A 21951-nucleotide genomic window follows, 5' to 3' on the forward strand; every position below is an offset into this window, starting at 1 on the left:
ATATGAACACACAGGGATGGACAAAAACTCTTTATTTAAAAGTTTTCACCAACAATCCATCTGGATGTTGCTGGCTGATTGTAGACTGTAAAATGATAGAGAAAAATATAAGTACATAAGTACTGCCACACTGGGAAAGACCAAAGGTCCATCAAGCCCATCATCCTGTTTCCAACAGTGGCCAATCCAGGTCACAAATACCTGACAAGATCCCAAACAAGTACAAAACATTTTATACTGCTTATCTCAGAAATAGTGGATTTTCCCCAAGTCCATTTAATAATGGTCTATGGACTTTTCCTTTAGGAAGCCGTTCAAACCTTTTTTAAACTTTGCTAAGCTAACCACCTTTACAACATTCTCTGGCAATGAATTCCAGAGTTTAATTACACGTTGAGTGAAGAAAACCTTTCTCTGATTTGTTTTAAATTTACTACATTGTAGCTTCATCGAATGCCCCCTAGTCCTAGTATTTTTGGAAAGCGAAAACAGATGCTTCACATCTACCCGTTCAACTCTACTCATTATTTTATAGACCTCTATCATATCTCCCCTCAGCTGCCTTTTCTCCAAGCTGAAGAGCCCTAGCCACTTTAGCCTTTCCTCATAGGGAAGTAGTCCCATCCTCTTTATCATTTTCGTTGCCCTTCTCTGCACCTTTTCTAATTCCACCATATCTTTTTTGAGATGCGGCAACTAGAATTGAACACAATATTCGAGGTGCGGTCGCACCATTGAGCGATACAAAGGCATTATAACATCCTCATTTTTGTGTTCCATTCCTTTCCTAATAATACCTAACATTCTATTTGCTTTCTTAGCCACAGCAGCACACTGGGCAGAAGGTTTCAACGTATCATCAACGACGACACCTAGATCCCTTTCTTGGTCCGTGACTCCTAACGCGGAACCTTGCTTGACGTAGCTATAATTCGGGTTCCTCTTTCCCACATGCATTACTTTGCACTTGCTCACATTAAACGTCATCTGCCATTTAGATGCCCAGTCTCCCAGTCTCGTAAGGTCCTCTTGTAACTTTTCACAATCCTCCAACGACTTTGAATAACTTTGTGTCATCACCAAATTTAATTACCTCACTATCAATTTTACAAAACCACCACTATTATCAGATTTTGTAAACATTACTGCAGTTTTCCTGGCTCCTCTTTTTGTAAATCTGAATTCACAATGTGAAGCATTCCATATAACATCAACATAAGAACATAAATATATAAGAATAGCCATACTGGATCAGACAATGGTCCATCTAGCCCAGTATCCTGTTTCCAACAGTGGCCAATTAACCTACATGTGTAGTTATAAAATACGCACAGATTTTTACGCGTGAAATCGCATGCAACTCTAGGCGTGCTATACAGAATCCGGGAGTTAGCGCTCTTTAGTAAAAAAAAACAAAAACCTTAGATTGCAATCAAGGTTTTATTTGTGTTCACAAGGTAAATGAAAATCTCAATCTGGTCCCTCTTTCTCATAATAACAAACATGAAGCTACTCTGAGAAAGGGAATCCATCATTCCGGGGATGTGCACTGGAAAAATAAAATCTTTTGTTCATTTTTGGATTTTCAGACTTTCTCCCTGATTTTTGGACTTATGGTTAATTTCAAACACTTGTGTTAATTAAAGATATAACATTACACATATTAATTCATATGGTAATGTATGTTAAATTGGTTTTACGTGCTATATGGGCCTTACTTCAGAAGTTCTATTTGTGTTTTGGACATCTGAAAATCAGAATTTAGACATCCACATTGCATGGACATCCAAATTCTAATTTTATAAAGCCAGGATACAGACATCTAAAACTGCAGTACATGTTTATGGCAAGGGGGTGTGCTCTCGGCATGTTTTGGGACTAGGGAGGGGCCAAAAACAACTCCAACTTTAAAAGGGAAAGGGCCGTCCATGTCCAAAAAGATGGATGTTGGTATTTAAACCTGGTATTCAGCATGTCCAAATTATAGAAATGGTCTCTGAGCAGCTGTCCACCAATGGGATTAGGGGAAATCTCCCAGCGATTGCTCCCCCCCCTCCTAAAAATGTGAAACTAGCAAGGGATACTGGGCTCTATGATAGTTTCAGGAACTATAGATGTTCACAATACAAATTTTTTTAAAATTATGGGCCCTTTTTACTAAGGTGTGCTAGTGTTTTTAGCAAATGCTAAAAATTAGAATGCACTAAACGCTAGAGACACCCATATATTTCTATGAGTGTCTCTAGCGTTTATCACACACTAATCATTAGCTTGCGCTAAAAACATTAGCGTGCCTATAGCATGGCATAGTAAACAGGGCCCTAGCTTTTGGAATAATATTCCAGTTATTTTGTGTCAGACAGGCTCATATTGTTTGTAGATGTTAAGGAACAGATTTACAAGCTAGCAAAGAAGAGTCTGACTTCCTCACAGATTGGTGTAATTATTAGGAACTCTCATGGTGTTGCCCAAGTTCACTTTGAGGGGCATTTTCGATATGATGTCTAAGTCTGAATTTGGACGTTTTACAAAAAAATGTCCAAATTCAGAACAGGAAAGTAGGTCATTTTCAACAACAAAAAAACCCGTCTATCTTTCCCTTTTGAAAATACTGTTTGGAAAAATGTTTTGTGATTTGGACGATTCATTTTTTGGTCCATTTTCAAACAAAAAAAACATCCAAATGCAAAACATCCAAAATAGGAGTGTCTTAATGGTTAGTGCAGTGGGCTTTGATCCTGGTAACATAGGTTTGATTCCCAGTGCAGTCAAGTGCACAAGGGGTATTTTTGGATACGACTTCTAAGTCTGAATTTGGACGTTTTTGTAAAACGTCCAATATCAAAACAGGAAAGGTCATTTTCTACAAAAAAAAAGTCTCTTTTCCTTTTGACAATGCTGTTTGGAAAAACGTTTTGTGATTTGGACTACTCCAGGGACCTGCATGCTATTCTAATGGACCCGAGTATAACATCAGAGGCTGGCATGTACTTGCATGTTACTGGCAGAGAAATGTCCAGAGGGATTGAGCGCGGTATTAACTCGTACAGAAGACATGGCCACACACTGAATTTAAATGCATGGTAATGAAGGCCATTAAGTATTGCATTCAATGCAGAGAGGGAAACAGTGGCTTTTGACACATGCACAATGCAAAAAATGTTTTAAGTCCGGGGCAGTATAGAAGGTTTAACGGAGAGGATTTAATACCAATTTTAAGATTTAGCTGCCAGTTTGGTCTTCTCCTGTAACCAGAAAGAACTGCCTGCAAGTTTAAAAGACTGGTGAGAGGTAACAGATCATGTGCGCACATCCAAACAAAAATGAAAGCATCAGCACACATCAGCACCTGTTCTTCAGTGCGTAAATATCAGCCTCTCGAAAATTCTATATGTAAAACATTTTTCTGATGCTGGTTTTTATATGAAGAATAACAAGTGTTGATGTGTTCTGACGCTTGTTTTTATTCGGACTTGCATAGGCTACCATAAATTACAATGCACATTTTGGGTGCATCATATTAGCTTTCTTCATGGCACAATATTATGCTTGCAGTAGAAAAGACAGCCATTTGCGGCTCTACTGTGTGGCTTTCCAGATCGGCCCCTTAACACGGGCATTCGCACGCCTCCAGTCATATTCCTTACAATATTGAAATAATTTTACAACACTCAGGCATGTAGCATAACACAGGCCGCAGCTTATTAAATAAACCATTAAGGTACAACCATTTTTACTTCTCCAAGCTATCCTCCAACCTCTCAACATATACCCCATCACCATCGTGTCATTCCAGGTTAGTTGGTCACAACCTAACTATTATCAAATTATGCTTATTTTTTATGCTCACAAAGTATTGCCAAATCATGCTATTCTCTACCCCCTCCCCATATCCATGGTGGTGGCACACATGGAACTCCCTCCCCCAACACAGTATCCACATTATCCCATCTTACAATTCCCAATGAATCATTTTAAATGAGAATGGAAAAACTATTTTGCTGCGACACCCCCTCTCATTCCCCCCACCCCGAAAAAAAAGTAAATGTAATATCATAACCACTTTATCATCCATTAACTGCCTAACTCACCAGAGGGTGAGTGGGTGGGTTGATGCCTTACCACTCTTGAGCTCCCTCACAAAAACTCTGAGCCCACCAAAACTTACCATTCTTTCCACTCCCTTCAAAGATCTGATTGGTGCTAGGTTTCCACCATAAGCACCAAACATATCTCGGCTTTCTTCCACTCGGAGGCTGCTCCAATCTGCAGCAAACACTCTCTAACCCCTGCCTCCATTTCCCTCCCCTCCCCACCCCCACTTCATTCAATTCTACCCTGGCTCCTTGTAACTAGAATAAATGTGTGTGGGGTGGCTCAGACATGTTAAGCCACCTCTAGTAAATTCACTGGGGTGTTACCAAAATCACAATGGAGGTTAACCCAGATAGGAAACTCAAGGTAAAAAAAGCAGATAAGGTCAGCTAATCAGGACATTTTTCCATACTTCTTATGTCTCACAACTGAACTGATAGCTGATTTTGTTGTAAATTGGAATAGCTTTGTTCAGAAGAAAGCTATAATTATATAACGTTTTTCTTACATGTTCATTCCGGGTATTCCAGGACCACCTAAAGTGTTCATGGGGGGTCTCATTCCACCTCCATAGTTCTGCAATGATAACCAAGGGTCAGACTACCACAAAACAAAAAAACAAAACCAAAGAGGAGGGGGAAAGAAAGGACAACAGGTTAATGACTTTCCCCACACAACAGAGGACTGGACAGCGCCTCAGACAATATGCCCTACTGGAACTTTCACTCTTATTCCTGCCCTTCCTGTCACAATAATCATCATTCTTACACTCCTGCTAATTAGTTATTATTGACATTAATAAGGCCTTAAACAGATTTTGCAGAAATGATAGATTCTCCAATCTTAAGCCTCCACAGTAATGTCTGAAAAATTGTTATTTAAATTCAGAAATAGCCATCCAAATCAAATCCCACCCCCCCCCCCCCCCCCAACCATCATCATTCCATTCCTATTCTTCTGTTTTAGGAGCTCATGTCTCAGGCAGCAGTAGCAGCAGACACTGAATGTAGTGACATATCCAGCATGTGTAAACAAACCCTCCTTCCATGACGCCTGGTGGTGGGGGCAGGACCTATGAGCCTACACTGGCTCAGGCCCCAGACTCTCTGCCTGCTGATACTACAAGCCCATTAACTACAGCTATGAATTCTGCAAGGAGACAGGGATCAGGTCTAGGGGAGGAAGGAGGGAAAGGATGAAGAGTTTACACAATTGAAAAATCACTTTGTCATAACTACTAGATGTCTGGCTTACAATTTAGGTAAACCAGTGCTTCCCAGTCTGTGGGTTGTGACTCCAAATGGAGTTATATAATCTGCATTTGACCTCACAACCTAGCTTTGGGGGGGGGGGGGGGGCGAGGAATTTGACTGACTTACACATTCCTCATTGACCCTGCACACAACTAGGCCTGAGCAGACTCCTTGGGAGGTGAGCAAGAACAGCAGCATCACAGATTAAACTAGGCCAGGAGCTATGGCACAGACAGCAGGGTAGGGCTGGGGGCTGTGTATTTTGTCTGTGGTTGATAAATGGAGTTGTGGCCACAGATAGTTTGGTAAGCACTGAGGCCTAAAGACATTATTGACCAGACCAACCTTTTAATTGGTACAAAGGTCCTTAGTCCTGAAGGATTTTGGTTACACATGCAATAAAGGAGCTTTTAAATTTACTGTTGATTGAATATCTAAAAGCTGTAGTAATGAACCTAACACAATAACAGTGTTCATAGGGGAACACACTGTTAAGACAGTAAAGCACAAAATAGGTTTGTATTTCTTTTGAAAAATCAGACAGTTTATAATACAAAAAAAATGCAATTGTAGTGGATACACATGTCTATCTAGCTATATGATAACAAATGCATTATAGAGAAATACGATTTGTGTTGTACCTGTGGTCCAATAGGAACCATTCCTCGTGGAGGAGTCATTCTCTGCATTGGTCCACCTATGTTTGGATGACCTGAAAAACAAAATGAGTATACAAGTTCCAATCCAGCACAAGGCAAGCCCTATCTAAACTATAATGAAAACAACTAATCAAAAGTACTTAAAGAAAAACAGTTCAGGTACTTTACTCCTTAGAGAGGATCTATCTGAGATGATTCAGTTTCATGTGCTGAGACTGATATAATAATGGTACAAAGTTTTGTGGCAATTGTCATAATGTGTGCTGGCCTCTAATAAAAATAAGTATGGACCTAAAAAATTCCAGGTACAGATACTTTGCTTGATCCTCTGTAAATGCTGCTGTCCTTGCTCAGTTCACATGAATAATGATAAACTGCCTTTACATATCCAAAGGACTGTAGATACCTAATATACCTGAATATAGCTCACTTTGAGCTAATACTGAACAAGGAATGAACTAAATCCGAACAAAATAATCAAATTCCACATATTGGAAACAACGGATAAAATCCACTTAGTGTAGCAGAATCTCGGGAGCCTTGGTAAAGTTAAAGCTCACTTTTCTCTGAGAGGATAGGGCATATTGATGGCAATTTCTAAACAGGTGCCAACAAACAGACGCCCGGAGGACACCTGGTAAGAGCTTGATCTATAAAGGAAAGCAGGCGCCTACTCTCCTTTATAGAATAATAGTGTAACAGCTAACATACGTGTGCGGGATTTAATAACAACCACCCAGTGGGGTAGCTATGGGGGGGCCTGGCACCCCCCCAAATTGTCTCTGGGGCCCCTGGTTTGGTTGGTGAGGATCCCCAACTCCCGTCAGCTGAAGCATTTGCCCCATGCTGGTCTCGCCGCATTGCCTGCCCTTGTCCTGCTCTTCTCAGTCACACTGTGCACACTGGTTTTAGTGAAACTGAGCATGAGCAACACTTCACGCATGCTCAGTTTCATTAAAAAGGGTGTGCATGGCGCAACTGAGAAGAGCAGAGCAGGCAGTGCGAGACCAGAGTGAGATAAATGCTTCAGCTGGCAGGGGTTGGGGACCCCCGCCAGCCAAGGTATGATGATTCGGCGACAGCAGTGGGGAGGGAGGTGCAGTGGGGAGGCAGGTCAAAATGTGCCCCCCTCACTTTGGGCTCTGCCCCCCCCCCCCCCCGTCGAGGTCTGGCTATGCCACTGCAACCACCTAAACCAGACACATTCTGGGGGGAGGAGGTGGGGTAGAGTGCAGGCAGAGCGGCAATGTACACATGTAAATGTGTACTCCATGTGCACAAATTTATATCAACTGTGGAGCAGGTGTAAATACATATAACTGCTTTTAATCTTTTGTTCCTGCTGATCTTCTCTGGCTGTTTCTTATGAAGATATCATAGGTGCCTAATTTGCTCTCAAGTGTAGATTAACAGTTACAAAATTACCCCTATAAATACACTGCCGGCTCTTCCTAGAGATTTAGTATAATTTGGTTTAGTTTATTCACATTGATACATCACTAGGCTTAGATAAGGTCAGAGGGAAAATGTAACTCCCCCCCCCCCCCCCCCCAAAAAAAAAAACTTAAAAGATTGATAATACAAAATTAGGAAAGATCTAAGCACAAATGTCACTTTTTGACAAAGATATCTAAGAAATCTTAACCAATATAAAATCAGGTCTAGACCTAATGAGTTAACAATTTCAAACTGAAACTTGGAGAGAAAACCAAATTCTTAATACTAACAAACCCCCACCAACCAATTACTTCTACTTTTACTATTGGCAACAAAACATCCAAACATAATTTGAAAATCCTGGGAATAATAATTGATCAACATCTCTCATTTGAACCACAAGTATCCACATTAGTGTCTAATGTAATCAAATTATTATGGAAACTAAAAAAATTAAGACCTTATTTTCAAAACACAATTTTCAGATCATTAACTCAATCCTTGCCACTATCGAAATTTGATTACTGCAATGCAATCTGTGCAGGACTTAAGACCTCACTAATCAGAAAATTACAAACTGCTCAAAACACAGCAGCACAACTTGTGCTTACAGCTACCTGATACTCCAAAGCGACCCCATTTTTTCTCAAACTGCACATAATTTGAAAGTAATGCGTGATCTTATATGCATTACTTTCAAATTATGTGCATTCACCCACCAAATAATTTATGGTTCATGACCAGTTTGCATGCAGAATCTTAGAGCTATCAACACATAATGCTAAAAAATCATCGAGACTTTCTTTATACTTCCCTCAATGTAATAAAATCAAATATAAAACTATCCACAATGCTGGATTTTCATACCAAAGTACAACCAGATGGAACTCTTTGCCCAAACAACTCCATCAAACTGAAGACTCTTATATTTTGTAAATTACTGAAAACTCATTTGATAAGATTGACCTCTAACTATAGAAACAACTAACCCTCTAACTAAACCTGCAATAACAACAACTCTGTCCATATTCACATTATATATTACAAACATGTTATATGATCAGGATTTCATGTTATGCTGTTATTAGTATGTGTATATATACTGTATACTTTGCTGTATATAATCGGGACGCCTTGTCAGTTCTACTTTTGCTATATTGTGAGCCACATTGAATGAATCCTATTTGAGATAATTTGGGATATAAATGTCATAAATAAATAAATATTCAAGCCACAATCACCCCCCCCCATTACTCCAATTAAACAACTTTTCACAAATGCCTTTTAAAATACCCTTAAATTGCCTTGCAAAATGAAGTCAACAACCACCCTCCTTAGACAGTGAGACCCCAAAAGCTTGGACAAAAAAATATGTCTAACAGCTTCTTAAATTTAATATGGGAGTATTCAAATCGAATTTGACTCGGAAGTTTGTTCCACAACTAAATTCCACCTTCCACCCCCCCACCCGGTAATCTCCCAGTGCGCCCCAGTCACTGACGAGAGAGTCATATAGCAATCATTTTTGGATTGCAAAGATCTCCCAGGAGCATAAGGGATTGTCATAAAAACCAAAATAAAGGGGAACATGATCATAAAAAGCTTTGGGGTCCTTTTACTAAGGTGCGCTGAAAAATGGCCTGCGGTAGTGCAGACGTGTGTTTTGGAAAAAAATGTCTTTTTGGACATGTGGCAAAATGAAAATTTGGGGTTTGATACTTTACTGCCAGTCATTGACTTAGTGGTAAAGTTTCACGCGTTAACCGGGAAGTAATGGTCAACACACGTTCAAATGCCAATTACTGCCCGCGTGCCAGACAATAAAAATATTTTCCGTCGCACGTCATGGATGTGCATGAAAATGAAATTACTGCCCAGGCCACACGGTAGCCGGACGGTAACTCAGAACTGACGTGTTGGGCGCGTGTAGGCGCTTAAGCGGCTTAGTAAAAGGACCCCTTTATGAGCTAACACCAACAACTTAAATAATATCCTGTCATGAATTGGTAACCAATGATAATGAATATAAAGTGGTATTACGCTATCAAATATGCACTGCATATATATGTATAGTTGCATTCTGTACCTTTCAAAGCCTCTTTGAACTCGTTGCAAGCAGGCCAGCATATATAACATTACCTGAGTCTAATTGTGACAGTAAAAGAGAATGAATCAATGTATGAAGTACTAATTCATCCAAAACCTTCTTTACTGTACTGTTTCCGTAACATATAAAAACCCTTCCCTAACTTTCATTGAAATATGATCCTCAAATGTTAAACTATAATCCAATAGTACACCTAGGTATTTAAAAAAAAAAAAAAAAAAAGAGTCCAAAACTACCACAGGTCTCCCAAATAACATAGGGATAAATGCCCTGCAAACCAACACACAGTGGTTTTTGCAACATGAAGAACCCAACAATTCAATTTAGTACAACACTGAGGCACTTTTGCAGAACAGAAAACTCAGGAACTAAAGCAGACGTCTTGGCTAAAAAGAAAATACTGTCAGCAAAACAATAAATACTAATACCAAAGCTCTGAATCAAACTGATTAAGGGACTTTAGAAAATATTAAACAAGACTGGGGATAGGACAGACCCTTGTGGAACGCCAAAATCCAAGGAAAAATAATCCTTTACTTTAACTCAGTTTGAGATACTGTAAAGGTTCGAGCAGTCAAAAATGATTTAAACCACTGCAACCCCATTCTACTAATCCCAATAAAATCCAAAGGTGAAAGATGTAAACCATGATCAACCATATCAAATGCTGAGGCCAAGTCTAATGACATCGCTAAAGTAATATCACCACACTCCTAGTTCCCATGCAGGTCACTAAGAACAGATACCAACACCGCATCAGTACTATATCCTGCCCTAACGGCAGACTAGCGAAGGTGTGCTAAATCCCTATCATTTGGACTGGATTTATTAATTTTATATACTGCTTTGTACAACGTGTTAAAGTGTTTTAAAAAACAAACAAACATAATGTAGTCTACCATCCCCCCACAAAATACATCAAAGCAATACAAATTCTTAATTAAAACAGTACTGAAACACTTTTTGAGAAGAACGCAATGTCCTCTGAGGTATATACTTTATCAGCTTATTTGAAAGGTAAACAGGTGTAATATAATCATACCTCTTACTTCCAGTTATTATACTAGCCACAGTATTTAGTACTAACTAATCTGTGTAGGCTTGTGTTTTACTTAAAACATTGAAAAGAGAATTACAAAAGTCCAGCCTACTAGTGATCAAGGCATGCACTATCTTCAGTAAGCTGCATTTGGTTAAAACAGGTTTTAGTTGACGTATCATCAGAAGATGAAAAAAAGCAAGATCTCACAACATTTTCAATTTGTAAATTAAATCTTAATGCACTATCACAACAGAAACTTAGAGCTACTAAATCCTGTAACAATGAGAGAGATTTTCCACAGATCTCAGAAAGTACATGTAAAACATGATGATTGCGAGAAATCCACATTGTAGACGATTTATCAACATTCAAAATCAAGTTATCCTCACACATCCAGTCTGTCATGATCTGAAGTTTGTTGTTAAGATCAGAAATGACATTTTCTTTGTTGTCTTTCAAGAAGATGACAAGCGAGATGTCATCTGCAAAAAAATGAAAATCAATGGTCCAGCTATCTAACAATTTTGCTAGAGGAGCCAGAATAAGGAGATGCACGAGTCCTTCCAACCCATTCATCTGGCCAACATCTTATTCTTACTAATCCGTTTCTTCTGCAGCAATTTCAAATAGTATTTTGTGGTTTATACAATTCTTCTTCCTGTGTTATTTTTTGATGCATTTTAAAATAATTATGACATTTAGGGGTGTAATTATCAATGTGGGCTACTATTAAGACATGTTATTTTACTGTTAACCCCAGTTATTAGTAATTAAGGGGGGGGGGGAGTTATCAAGGGGGGATGACTACTGTTAAGATGTGTTATTTTACCACTAACTTGTGCTATTAGATAACTGGGATTAACAATAAATTAACAAGTCTTAACAAGGGCTGCATTTTGATTAAAAATATTTTAATCATGTGATTAATTGCATGATTGAAGAACCAATATTTCCCTCTCTCCAACTCCCAGGTTCAACATCTCTCCCTCTCTTCCCTCCCTCCTTCCCACTGTCCAGCATCTCTCCCTCTTTCACCTCCACCCCCAAGTCTATTATCTCTCTCTCTCTCTTCCCTCCCATCCCCCCAAAATCCAACACTTCTTTCTCCCTCCCTTCCTTTTCCCGCTCCACCCACAGATCCACTATCGCTCTCTTCCTCCCTCCAACCTTTCCACCCCCAGGTCCATTATGATAGGAGTGTACTACCGTCCGCCTGACCAAGACGTGCAGATTGACGCAGCAATGACAAGGGAAATTAGGGAAGCGAATAAAAAGGGAAATGTAATATTAATGGGTGACTTCAATTATCCGGATATAGACTGGGTGAATGAAACATCAGTACACGCAAGGGAGGTGAAATTTCTTGATGAAATCAAGGACGGCTTCATGGAACAGCTGGTTCAGGAGCCGACAAGAGAAGGAAAAATACTAGACTTAATCATTAGTGGAGTTCATGATCTGGTGCAGGGGTAACGGTGCGAGGGCTGCTTGATAACAGTGATCATAATATGATTGGTCTTGATATTGGCTGCGAAGTAAGTGAACTCAGGAAATCAAATACATTAGCGTTTAACTTAAAGGAGATTACGATAAAATGAGAAGAACGGTGAAAAAAAGACTAAAGGGAGCAGCTGAAAGGGTAAAAAACTTGAATCAGGCGTGGATGCTGTTCAAAAACACCATTCTAGAAGTACAGGACAAATATATTCCGCGTATTAGAAAAAGAGGGGAAAAAAGACCAAACGTCAGCCGGCGTGGCTAAACGGTAAGGTAAAGAAAGCTATTAGAGCCAAAAAACAATCCTTCAGAAAATGGAGAAGGGAACAGACTGAAGACAATAAGATAAAACATAAGGAATGTCAAACCGAATGCAAAAAGGAGATAAGGAGGGCTAATAAGGACTTTGAAAAAAAGTTAGCGTTAGAAGCGAAAACGCATAGCAAACTTTTTTTTTAGGTATATTAAAAGCAGGAAGCCGGCTAAAGAATCGGTAGGGCCGCTGGACGACTGTGGTGTTAAAGGGGCGATCAGGGAAGACAAAGCCGTAGCGGAGAAACTGAATGAATTCTTTGCTTCGGTCTTCACCGAGGAAGATTTGGGAGGGATACCGGTGCCGGAAAAGGTATTTGAAGCGGACGAGTCAGAAAGACTAAATGATTTCACTGTAAACTTGGAGGATGTAATGGGGCAGTTCTGCAAACTGAAAAGTAGTAAATCACCGGGACCGGATGGTATTCATCCCAGAGTATTAATAGAGCTGAAAAATGATCTTGTGGAGCTACTGTTAGTAATATGCAATTTATCCCTAAAAGCAGGTGTGGTACCGGAAGATTGGAGGGTGGCCGGTGGATATTGTATATCTAGATTTTCAGAAGGCGTTTGACAAAGTGCCGCATGAAAGACTCCAAAGGAAACTGGAGAGTCATGGGATTGGAGGCAGTGTATTATTATGGATTAAGAGCTGGTTAAAGGATAGGAAGCAGACAGTAGGGTTAAATGGCCATAACATTGACATTCGCACCTCAGCAAGCCTTAATAAATGCTTAATTATAAATAATACCAAACAATATTTTCTTTGGAATAAAATTTGGCTGCAGCTTTATTTCAAATAATCATAAATAACTCAATTCACTTAACAACCACTTAGTAACATATCACTCAATATCTCGGTTAAATTCATATAGCGGTTTAATACTGTTAAGCCATTCGGTCACGAAACTGGCTTACCTTCCCCACCTTACCCCCATCCCCCCATGTGACTTACGGTGCCGTCAAGCCACATCTTACTCATGGCGGTTCCGCCCATGAGTTCTTTTCCATTTAATAACTTTCATAATATTCATTTTAGCCGCTTCTGGTGCCTGTAGCACCCTTCATCCAGGCACCCTTTTTCTTATTAAAAGCTGCTACCGATCCTCCCAAATACTACCCCCCACTCCCCCATGCCCCTCCCAAACTTCTCAAAAATTCAACCCCCAAAATTCCAACTCCCACCACAAAACTGGGTGGGCCGGGCCGGGTCCTTCAACTACCTTCCAACCACCCTCCCCCTCTCCTACCTAACTAACTATCCTTTCCAGCGCCAAATTCCTCCTATCCTATCCTTCCTTCCTAACCAATCCAATTCCTTTTCCTTCAACCAATCCCCTTTTCTTTCCCTTTGTTGCTGCCCTGCCAGCCTCCAATTAATTCACCCCACTACCCTCTCTTTTCCCCTCCCCCCCACCCCTCATCAATCTAACTTGGCTGCTTCTCTCTCAGCCAATGTTATCACCCTCACTAATTAACAGTGAGGGTTTCCTAACATTGACATTCGCACCTCAGCAAGCCTTAATAAATGCTTAATTATAAATAATACCAAACAATATTTTCTTTGGAATAAAATTTGGCTGCAGCTTTATTTCAAATAATCATAAATAACTCAATTCACTTAACAACCACTTAGTAACATATCACTCAATATCTCGGTTAAATTCATATAGCGGTTTAATACTGTTAAGCCATTCGGTCACGAAACTGGCTTACCTTCCCCACCTTACCCCCATCCCCCCATGTGACTTACGGTGCCGTCAAGCCACATCTTACTCATGGCGGTTCCGCCCATGAGTTCTTTTCCATTTAATAACTTTCACAATATTCATTTTAACCGCTTCTGGTGCCTGTAGCACCCTTCATCCAGGCCACAAGCGGTGACAGACTATATCTTGTCACCGCTCCCCACAAAACCAGCTGCCGCCAAATTTTTCACTAAACAATCCTCCAACAAATCTTGGATTGTACTTAAAAAGATATCAATCCCAATATCGGACAGATGAACTCCATCCGACCTATAAAGACCTGCACAATCCGAAGAAATTAACTCATGCCCTAGGACCAAACCCCCTATTCTCCCCATAAATTTAGACACTTCCCCATTCACCCTACGCCTCAATCGCTCAATACCTTTTGGATTAATTGCCCCTTTCCACACTCTTCTTGGAATAATGTGTGACCACACAATTATAGCCTCAGGAAAATAACCCATCACCTCCAATAATTCCGTTTTCATTAAACGAATTAAATCAACTCCTTTAACATGACAAAGATCATTACCCCCCAAATGAATACATATCAAAACTGGTGATGAAAATCTCCGAGCTTGCAGTAAGGCCGGTAGAAGTTGCTTCCATGTCATTCCTCGAATGGCCAACCAGCGGATTCGAATACCATATTCTACCAGTCCGAGGTTGGCTCCCCACTTGGATTCTCGAGCATGCTTGTGAGCCCAAAAGACAAATGAATGGCCACAAATCCACACGCATATGTCCGGAGGCAATACATCTGCAAAAGAAACTAGAACAATTTAATGTGACATATTCAATTTCTTTTCCCGAATATATCCTTTATATCTGTTCGAACGCCATCTCCCCACACGCTGAATTAACTCCACCGAACCCCCTTCCTGGGCTGCATTTGAAGCCGCACCAATTCGAAAAGAATGTGTGCCATAATCCTTGGGCTCTAAACCCATAAACCTTAAGCCTTTTTTCAGCACCGCTGCAAATTGGTACCTAGTCAAAGGCATTCCATTCTTATGCACCAACCACACTTCCCCACCAGCCGGCCTTACCCCATTATAAACCACTGCACATTGAACTGGACAAAATTCCAAACTCTTAACCGCACGCAGAGTAATCCACGTGCCTTTTCCCTCCTGATCAGTTTTTGATTTGCGCAAATATAAACGCAAAACCCCCTTTTCCACCATCACCTCCCCTCTCTTCAAACCTTCATCCTCCAGCGCTCGCTTCGAGGAAACTACCAATTCCCCAATCCTGCAAGCTGCAAAGAATGCCACCACAAAAGCCACCTGAAATAGCAGTGTCTCATAGGCCGTAAAACAAATCTTTGGTAACACCTGACACAATTGCACTACTTGTGCATAAAAAAGGGGCCGTCTCACCTTCTCTATCCGTGATTTTCCTTGATCTCTAGAAAAACCACACAATAACTTACGAATCAAATATGTCCCAGCTGGATCTGCCCAACCCAGCAACTTTGACACAAATGCTATTGCAGCCATCATCTGGGACACCATCCCAAACGACCATTTTTTCTCCACTGCAAAAGCAATAAGTCGGACCACTCTCTCCTCACCAATCGGAAAAACCAAGTCCCAATCTTTATCTTCTAGGAAAGTTAAGAATCGCCGCCATCCAACTCCATAAGCCTTCCAAGTATTCTGAGCTAATGCTCTCATCAACAGCGCCTCACAATCTCCTGAAAATTGACCCACAAATCTTCGGATATCCTTGTAGGCTCCCAATCTGCTGATGGGGCCAAAGCTCTGAAACGATGTAACTGCAAACGAGACAAGGCATCAGCAATCTCATTACAAACTCCAGGCACATGTCTAGCTGTTAGCCATAAATGTAACTGCAAACATTTCAGCACAATTAATCGCAACAGCTCTACTAACATTGGACAGCGCGAATACTGTTTATTGATTGCCCATACAACTGACATATTATCAGAATAAAATGCAATCCTCCTATTACACAACCTCCTTTCCCATAGGAACAAAGCCACCCAAATTGGAAATAATTCCAACAACGCTATGTTCCTACACAAACCCCTCTCTTTCCACCATTGAGGCCACTCTTCTGCACACCATGCACCTCCAAAATAAATACCAAAACCAATCTCTCCTGACGCATCGGTGAATAATTGCAAATCCACATTGGACACCAATACCTCTTGCCACACACAAATGCCATTAAACACTGACAAAAATGTCCTCCAGATCTGCAAATCTGCTTGTACTGCCTCTGTTAAACGCACTCGAAAGTGCCTCCTTCGCAAACCTACCGTTAACAGTGCTAACCGTCTTGAAAAGACTCGTCCCATAGGGATCACCCGCGTTGCAAAATTAAAATGACCCAGCAACGACTGAATTTCCTTCAACGTCACCTTTTTCTTGTTGCACACTCTATCAATCTCCTGACGCAAAGCCTCAATCTTCACTCTAGGCAGTCTAGACTCCATCTTCACAGAATCTAACTCTATCCCCAAAAACACCAATGCAGTAACAGGGCCCTCACTTTTTTCCAAAGCCAAAGGAACACCTAACTCCATCGCTACAGTTCTAAACGCCGACATCAAGGCAGCACACTGTAACGAATTCTCTGGACCTCCAAACAGAAAATCGTCCAAATAATGCACTATAGAATCCCAACCACTAACTTGTTCTACTACCCAATGTAAAAATGTCGCAAATGCTTCAAAATAAGTACAAGAAATTGAACACCCCATCGGCATACATTTATCAAAATAAAATTTTCCCTCAAATTGGAATCCTAACAACCTAAATGCTGAAGGGTGCACCGGTAATAAACGGAATGCCGCCTCAATATCAGCTTTTCCCATTAATGCACCTTTTCCCAATTTCCTCAACAGATCCACAGCTTGCTCAAAACTTGCATATCCCACAGAACACAACTCTGGATCAATAAAACTATTCACACCACCACCTTCCGGGTACGACAAATTATGAATCAACCGATATGTACCCGGTTCTTTTTTCGGTATCACACCCAAAGGAGATACAACTAAGTTTTCAATTGGTGGGTCAGCAAACGGACCAGCTATCCGCCCAAGCCTCAATTCCTTCCTCAACTTCTTCCTAACCACTTCCACATGCTGAATCACAGATACAGCATTCTTACACTTATGATCCAACACCGGTCCTTCAAACGGAATCGGAAAACCCTCTGCAAAACCGATCCACAACAAATACGCATCCCCACCACACGGATACCGACCCAACCAATTTTGTAAAGCAGATACGTTAATAGGAGAAGGGGCCTTGCCAGCCCAAACCGGGGGCACTTGAAGTTCCTCCACGCCCCGACCTTCCCCGACCCCCCAACCCTCCTCTTGGGCATTTAAATACCGGATGGAATCCTTGACAGAGACTGCAACAGTGCCTGAATCTGCAAGCCGGCCTATTACATCGACCTGCATTAAATTGGAAACACGCATTCCCGGGGGAACTTCCTTTTCCCACCAATCCACTTGTCCCCAAAGTTCCTCCTCCTCCCATCCAGACACCTCCTGTTCGACCCATGCCAACTCCCCCGGTATTTCCGATTGAGCCACTACCATACCCGGGCAATCCGGCAGAGGCTCCCACACGAAAGGGGGGGTTAACAGCAGGTGTAAAATTAGCAATCCACAAATCGACATCTCGGACACCCCAATTCTCAGATTTATCCTTTGCCAAACTCCGCCTAAACTGCTCATCATAATTCACCCAGGCCCAACCGCCATACATTTTATAAGCTCTCAAAATTAAATCACAATAACTCCATAAGCCCGGGTAAAGAGCAGGTTTTTGAGCTCCCAAAACACTGGCAAATACATGAAAGCTTAACATCCAATTCATAATTGTCTTTGGTACTCTCCCTCTTTTCTTCTTTCCATCCTCTTTACCCCCATCCTTCCCCGCACTACCCTCCCTATCTCGTGCTAACAGAGCAAATAAATGTATATATTTCCCTTTTAAAATTCTCTGCTTCCACTTTAACGTTATATAACAGTCTAAAGGTGCAATATTACATACTGTATGCCCCAGCCGGGAACCCATAACTGTACCTACCATAGGATTATCCCCCATCCCCATGACCACATTCCCCCCAACCACTTCTACTTCATCCGAAGAAGATGACGAAGACCCTGATGAATCCCAAGAATCTGAAGACTCCCAAACCTGCATCGGGTCTCCTTTCTCACCCCTCTTCCGCCTTTTTTCACTATCCAACCTCCTTACAACATGACACAAATTACGCAAAAATTTTTTATTCCTCAACCTCTTCCTCAAGCCTTTTCCTGTCATCTCTTTACCCCGACTACTCCGCTCTCTCGCACCCTCCCGCACTTCTCTCCCCTCCCTCACCCTGTTACATTCCATTACACCCATTCCCATCAACTCACCCGTTGCTCTCCCAAAGGAAGGCCCCTCTAATGGATCTTCCACAGCAACATTCTGCACCGGAACATCAACTCGCCTCTGCATGCCATGTGCCATGTCACCAGTTGTAGCACCAACTTCCATCCTTTGACCCCTTTCCTGCTCCATGTGCCATCCCACCTGACACCCCATTTCAACACCATGTCCACTGCTCACACCCTCTGCCCCATACACAGAGCTCCCCATATCTACCACCCCCCTCCCTGTTGTCCCCCCTTCAGACGTACTCATACCATGTTTTTTCTTGGCACTCACTTTTCCCCCACCTTTCCCACTCTTCTTTGGCCCCATCTACACTGCTTTTTTTTTTTAAAATAAATGTAATTTCCCACGCCACTCACTCCCCAAACACCCCCAGTCAAAATCACCAACCAAACACCCTCTATAATTAACCTAATATATCCCCAACTTCCTTCCCACAACCACAGCCCAATTCACCCCAAGTTTAACACTGACATCACACACTGTAAAACACCTCAATGACAGTTCCAAAACCCTCCAGCCCCACCAATATCACAGTCCCCACCGAATCATCCACTCCCACACTGGTCCTCACCCACCTCCCCCCTATAAAAAACCCGTCACCCCTCCGTTATGAAAACCGCAATTTCCCACCACTTAAACAAACCTCCCACCTAAAAAACTCCTCCTTCAACTTCTCCCGATATCCCCTGCACCTCCCGAAACCGGAAGTGCCTCTCTCCAACCCTCCGTGCTCCTCCGTCTCCCTCCCCAACTGTAACAAACTTCAAACCCGCTTTCCCCCACACAAATTACCACCAAACTTCAATTACCCCCCCCACTGTTCTCCGTTTCTCTTTCCCCCTCACCTCCGCGAAACCGGAAGTGACGCGAATAGCCGCTCCTCAAATTACCGTCACCGATACACACTCACGCAACCGTCGTTTCACCACCCCCCACACATAAAAAACACCCCCAACCCAATCTATTTCCACACACCTCCTCCCCTATTCCTCCGTTTACTTCACCTCACCAAAACCGGAAGTGGCATCGCGAATCGCTAATCCATTGAATTACCAAGCCTCTTACAGTCCCACCTCAGGTAAGCACAAATTTCTTCCATTTTTCTTTTAAAAACCTTCAAAATTCCTTCAAAATTCCTTCAACTACCTTCCAACCACCCTCCCCCTCTCCTACCTAACTAACTATCCTTTCCAGCGCCAAATTCCTCCTATCCTATCCTTTCCTTCCTAACCAATCCAATTCCTTTTCCTTCAACCAATCCCCTTTTCTTTCCCTTTGTTGCTGCCCTGCCAGCCTCCAATTAATTCACCCCACTACCCTCTCTTTTCCCCTCCCCCCCACCCCTCATCAATCTAACTTGGCTGCTTCTCTCTCAGCCAATGTTATCACCCTCACTAATTAACAGTGAGGGTTTCCTTATTCTCGATGGAGAAGGGTGGTTAGTGGGGTCCCTCAGGGGTCTGTGCTGGGACCGCTGCTTTTTAACATATTTATAAATGACCTCGAGATGGGAGTAACTAGTGAGGTAATTAAATTCGCAGATGACACAAAATTATCCATGGTCGTCTCGTCGGGGGAGGAGTGTGAAAAATTACAAGACCTCATGAGACTGGGGAATTGGGCGTCCAAATGGCAGATGAAGTTCAATGTTGACAAGTGCAAAGTGATGCATGTGGGAAGGAGGAACCCGAATTACAGCTATGTTATGCAAGGTTCCGCGTTAGGAGTTACAGACCGAGAAAGGGATCTGGGAGTCATTGTGGATAGGACGTTGAAATCTTTAGCTCAATGTGCTGCGGCAGCTAAGAAGGCGAACAGAATGTTGAGTATTATTAGAAAAGGGTGAGCCCCGAACGCTGACAGTACTCGCTGACCTTCTTCATCTTCTTTTGAACGCAAGAGGGGATACTTCCTTTTGTGCGTTCAAATGTTCTCTGTTTCTCTCTGTCACTTTATTTTCCTTCTCTCTTGTTTCTCTCATACTCACCTGCCTCTCCCTACCGCTACTTTCTGTCCTTCTGCCTCACACGGACATTGCCCATTAGAGGGGCACTAATGTTCTGTCCGTTCTCACCCCTACTTTAAATACTCTTCTATTTTTCCGTCTTTTTACTTTCTTCCCTGAACGTCTTGCTGCCCTGCGCTGCACTGTCTTTCAATATTCTGTTCTGTTTTTTCTCACCCTCTTTTCTTTCTCCTATCCTGTCTATCTCTTTGATTTGCGTGATGTGCGCAAGACTGTGCTTGTTGTGTGAATGGTGCATAACAACGAATCCAGGCGACTGCGATTTGGGTTTTGCTGTAAGTTTATTTCAATGTTCAAAATCTTTGGATTGGTCTTTATGCTAGCAATTCTCGCTTAACAATCCTTAGAGATTGCGCATTTTCTGTTTCACATCCCACCCTGTGTTCTGTCTTAATCCCTCCTTTTCAAATCCCTGTCCCCTTGTTCTCACTATGTATTCTGTTCTTTCTTCTTCTGTCGACCTTATTTTCCTCCCCAATACCTTTTCCTGTTCTCCTTCATCCTAACTTCTTCTACCTACCTCTTCCTATTAGTCCCCTGGGTCTTATTCCTGCTCTTTTCTTTTCTGTACAGTTTCTTTGATGTTCCCGTATCGGGGGAATTTCCTTTACTCTAGGAGAACAGCACGCTTTCAGATTGCTCTCCTCTAAAATCCTTCTGGTTTCTCTGTTCTTATAACCACTCCTCAAAACTGACAGCCCCCACCTTTTCACATCTGCTATTGCCTTCACTCTGTGTGTGCGACTCTATTCCTCCTCATTCTTTCTATTGGACTTCCTACAACTTTCTTTTTTGCTGAAAACAGTAATTACGGTGTTCAACTTTGTAGCTGATTGCCGTCGTCCAATTGCTGTTTTTCCCCTTATCTCTCTAAGTATTCTTTCAGTCTTCTGCACTATGCTTTCCCCCTAACAGCCACACTTTTCTCGGCTCTTTTTCATAGTGCAGCATGAATAACTGCGTAGTATCTCTTATTCCGTTCCTTTTCCTTTTGTATCTTTGTGTGTGTCTTTGCACTCTGTCTGAATTGTATTTTTGTGCGAACTATACTGTTCCGTCTCTGCTTTTCTTATTTCTCATTTCCACCTGTCAAAATCTTTATTATTTACTGCGTAGTTCAACTGATTGCTCTTTTTCACAGCTGTTCAGTCCTGTGCTCTCACCCCACCCCATAGCCATTTTTCTTTCCTTAAGTCCAATCTGAATCCCTTCTTCCACAACATTTTGTTCTTGTCCCCCTTTTTCTGCCTAAATAATCCTCCCTGCCCTCCTCTCTGATGCTCTACCGACTCCTACACTATATGTCTGCGGTCCGTGTAAAATTTATAAGGGTGTGGCC

General features: G+C 41.8%; 1 protein-coding gene across 1 annotated transcript in view; it reads right to left on the reverse strand.

Annotated features, from left to right (window-relative positions):
• The window catches only part of SSBP2 (single stranded DNA binding protein 2), a 665549-nt gene that overhangs the window by 137048 nt on the left and 506550 nt on the right, over window positions 1-21951 (reverse strand). Inside the window, exons 8-9 of the mRNA XM_030193336.1 lie at window positions 5990-6060; window positions 4604-4695 (exon numbers count right to left, since the gene is read on the reverse strand). Of these exons, the coding sequence (XP_030049196.1) occupies window positions 4604-4695; window positions 5990-6060 (163 nt within the window). The remainder of the gene's footprint in view (window positions 1-4603; window positions 4696-5989; window positions 6061-21951) is intronic.

Source organism: Microcaecilia unicolor, chromosome 2 (genome assembly GCF_901765095.1).
Source record: "Microcaecilia unicolor chromosome 2, aMicUni1.1, whole genome shotgun sequence".
In the NCBI taxonomy this organism is placed as follows: Eukaryota; Metazoa; Chordata; class Amphibia; order Gymnophiona; family Siphonopidae; genus Microcaecilia; species Microcaecilia unicolor.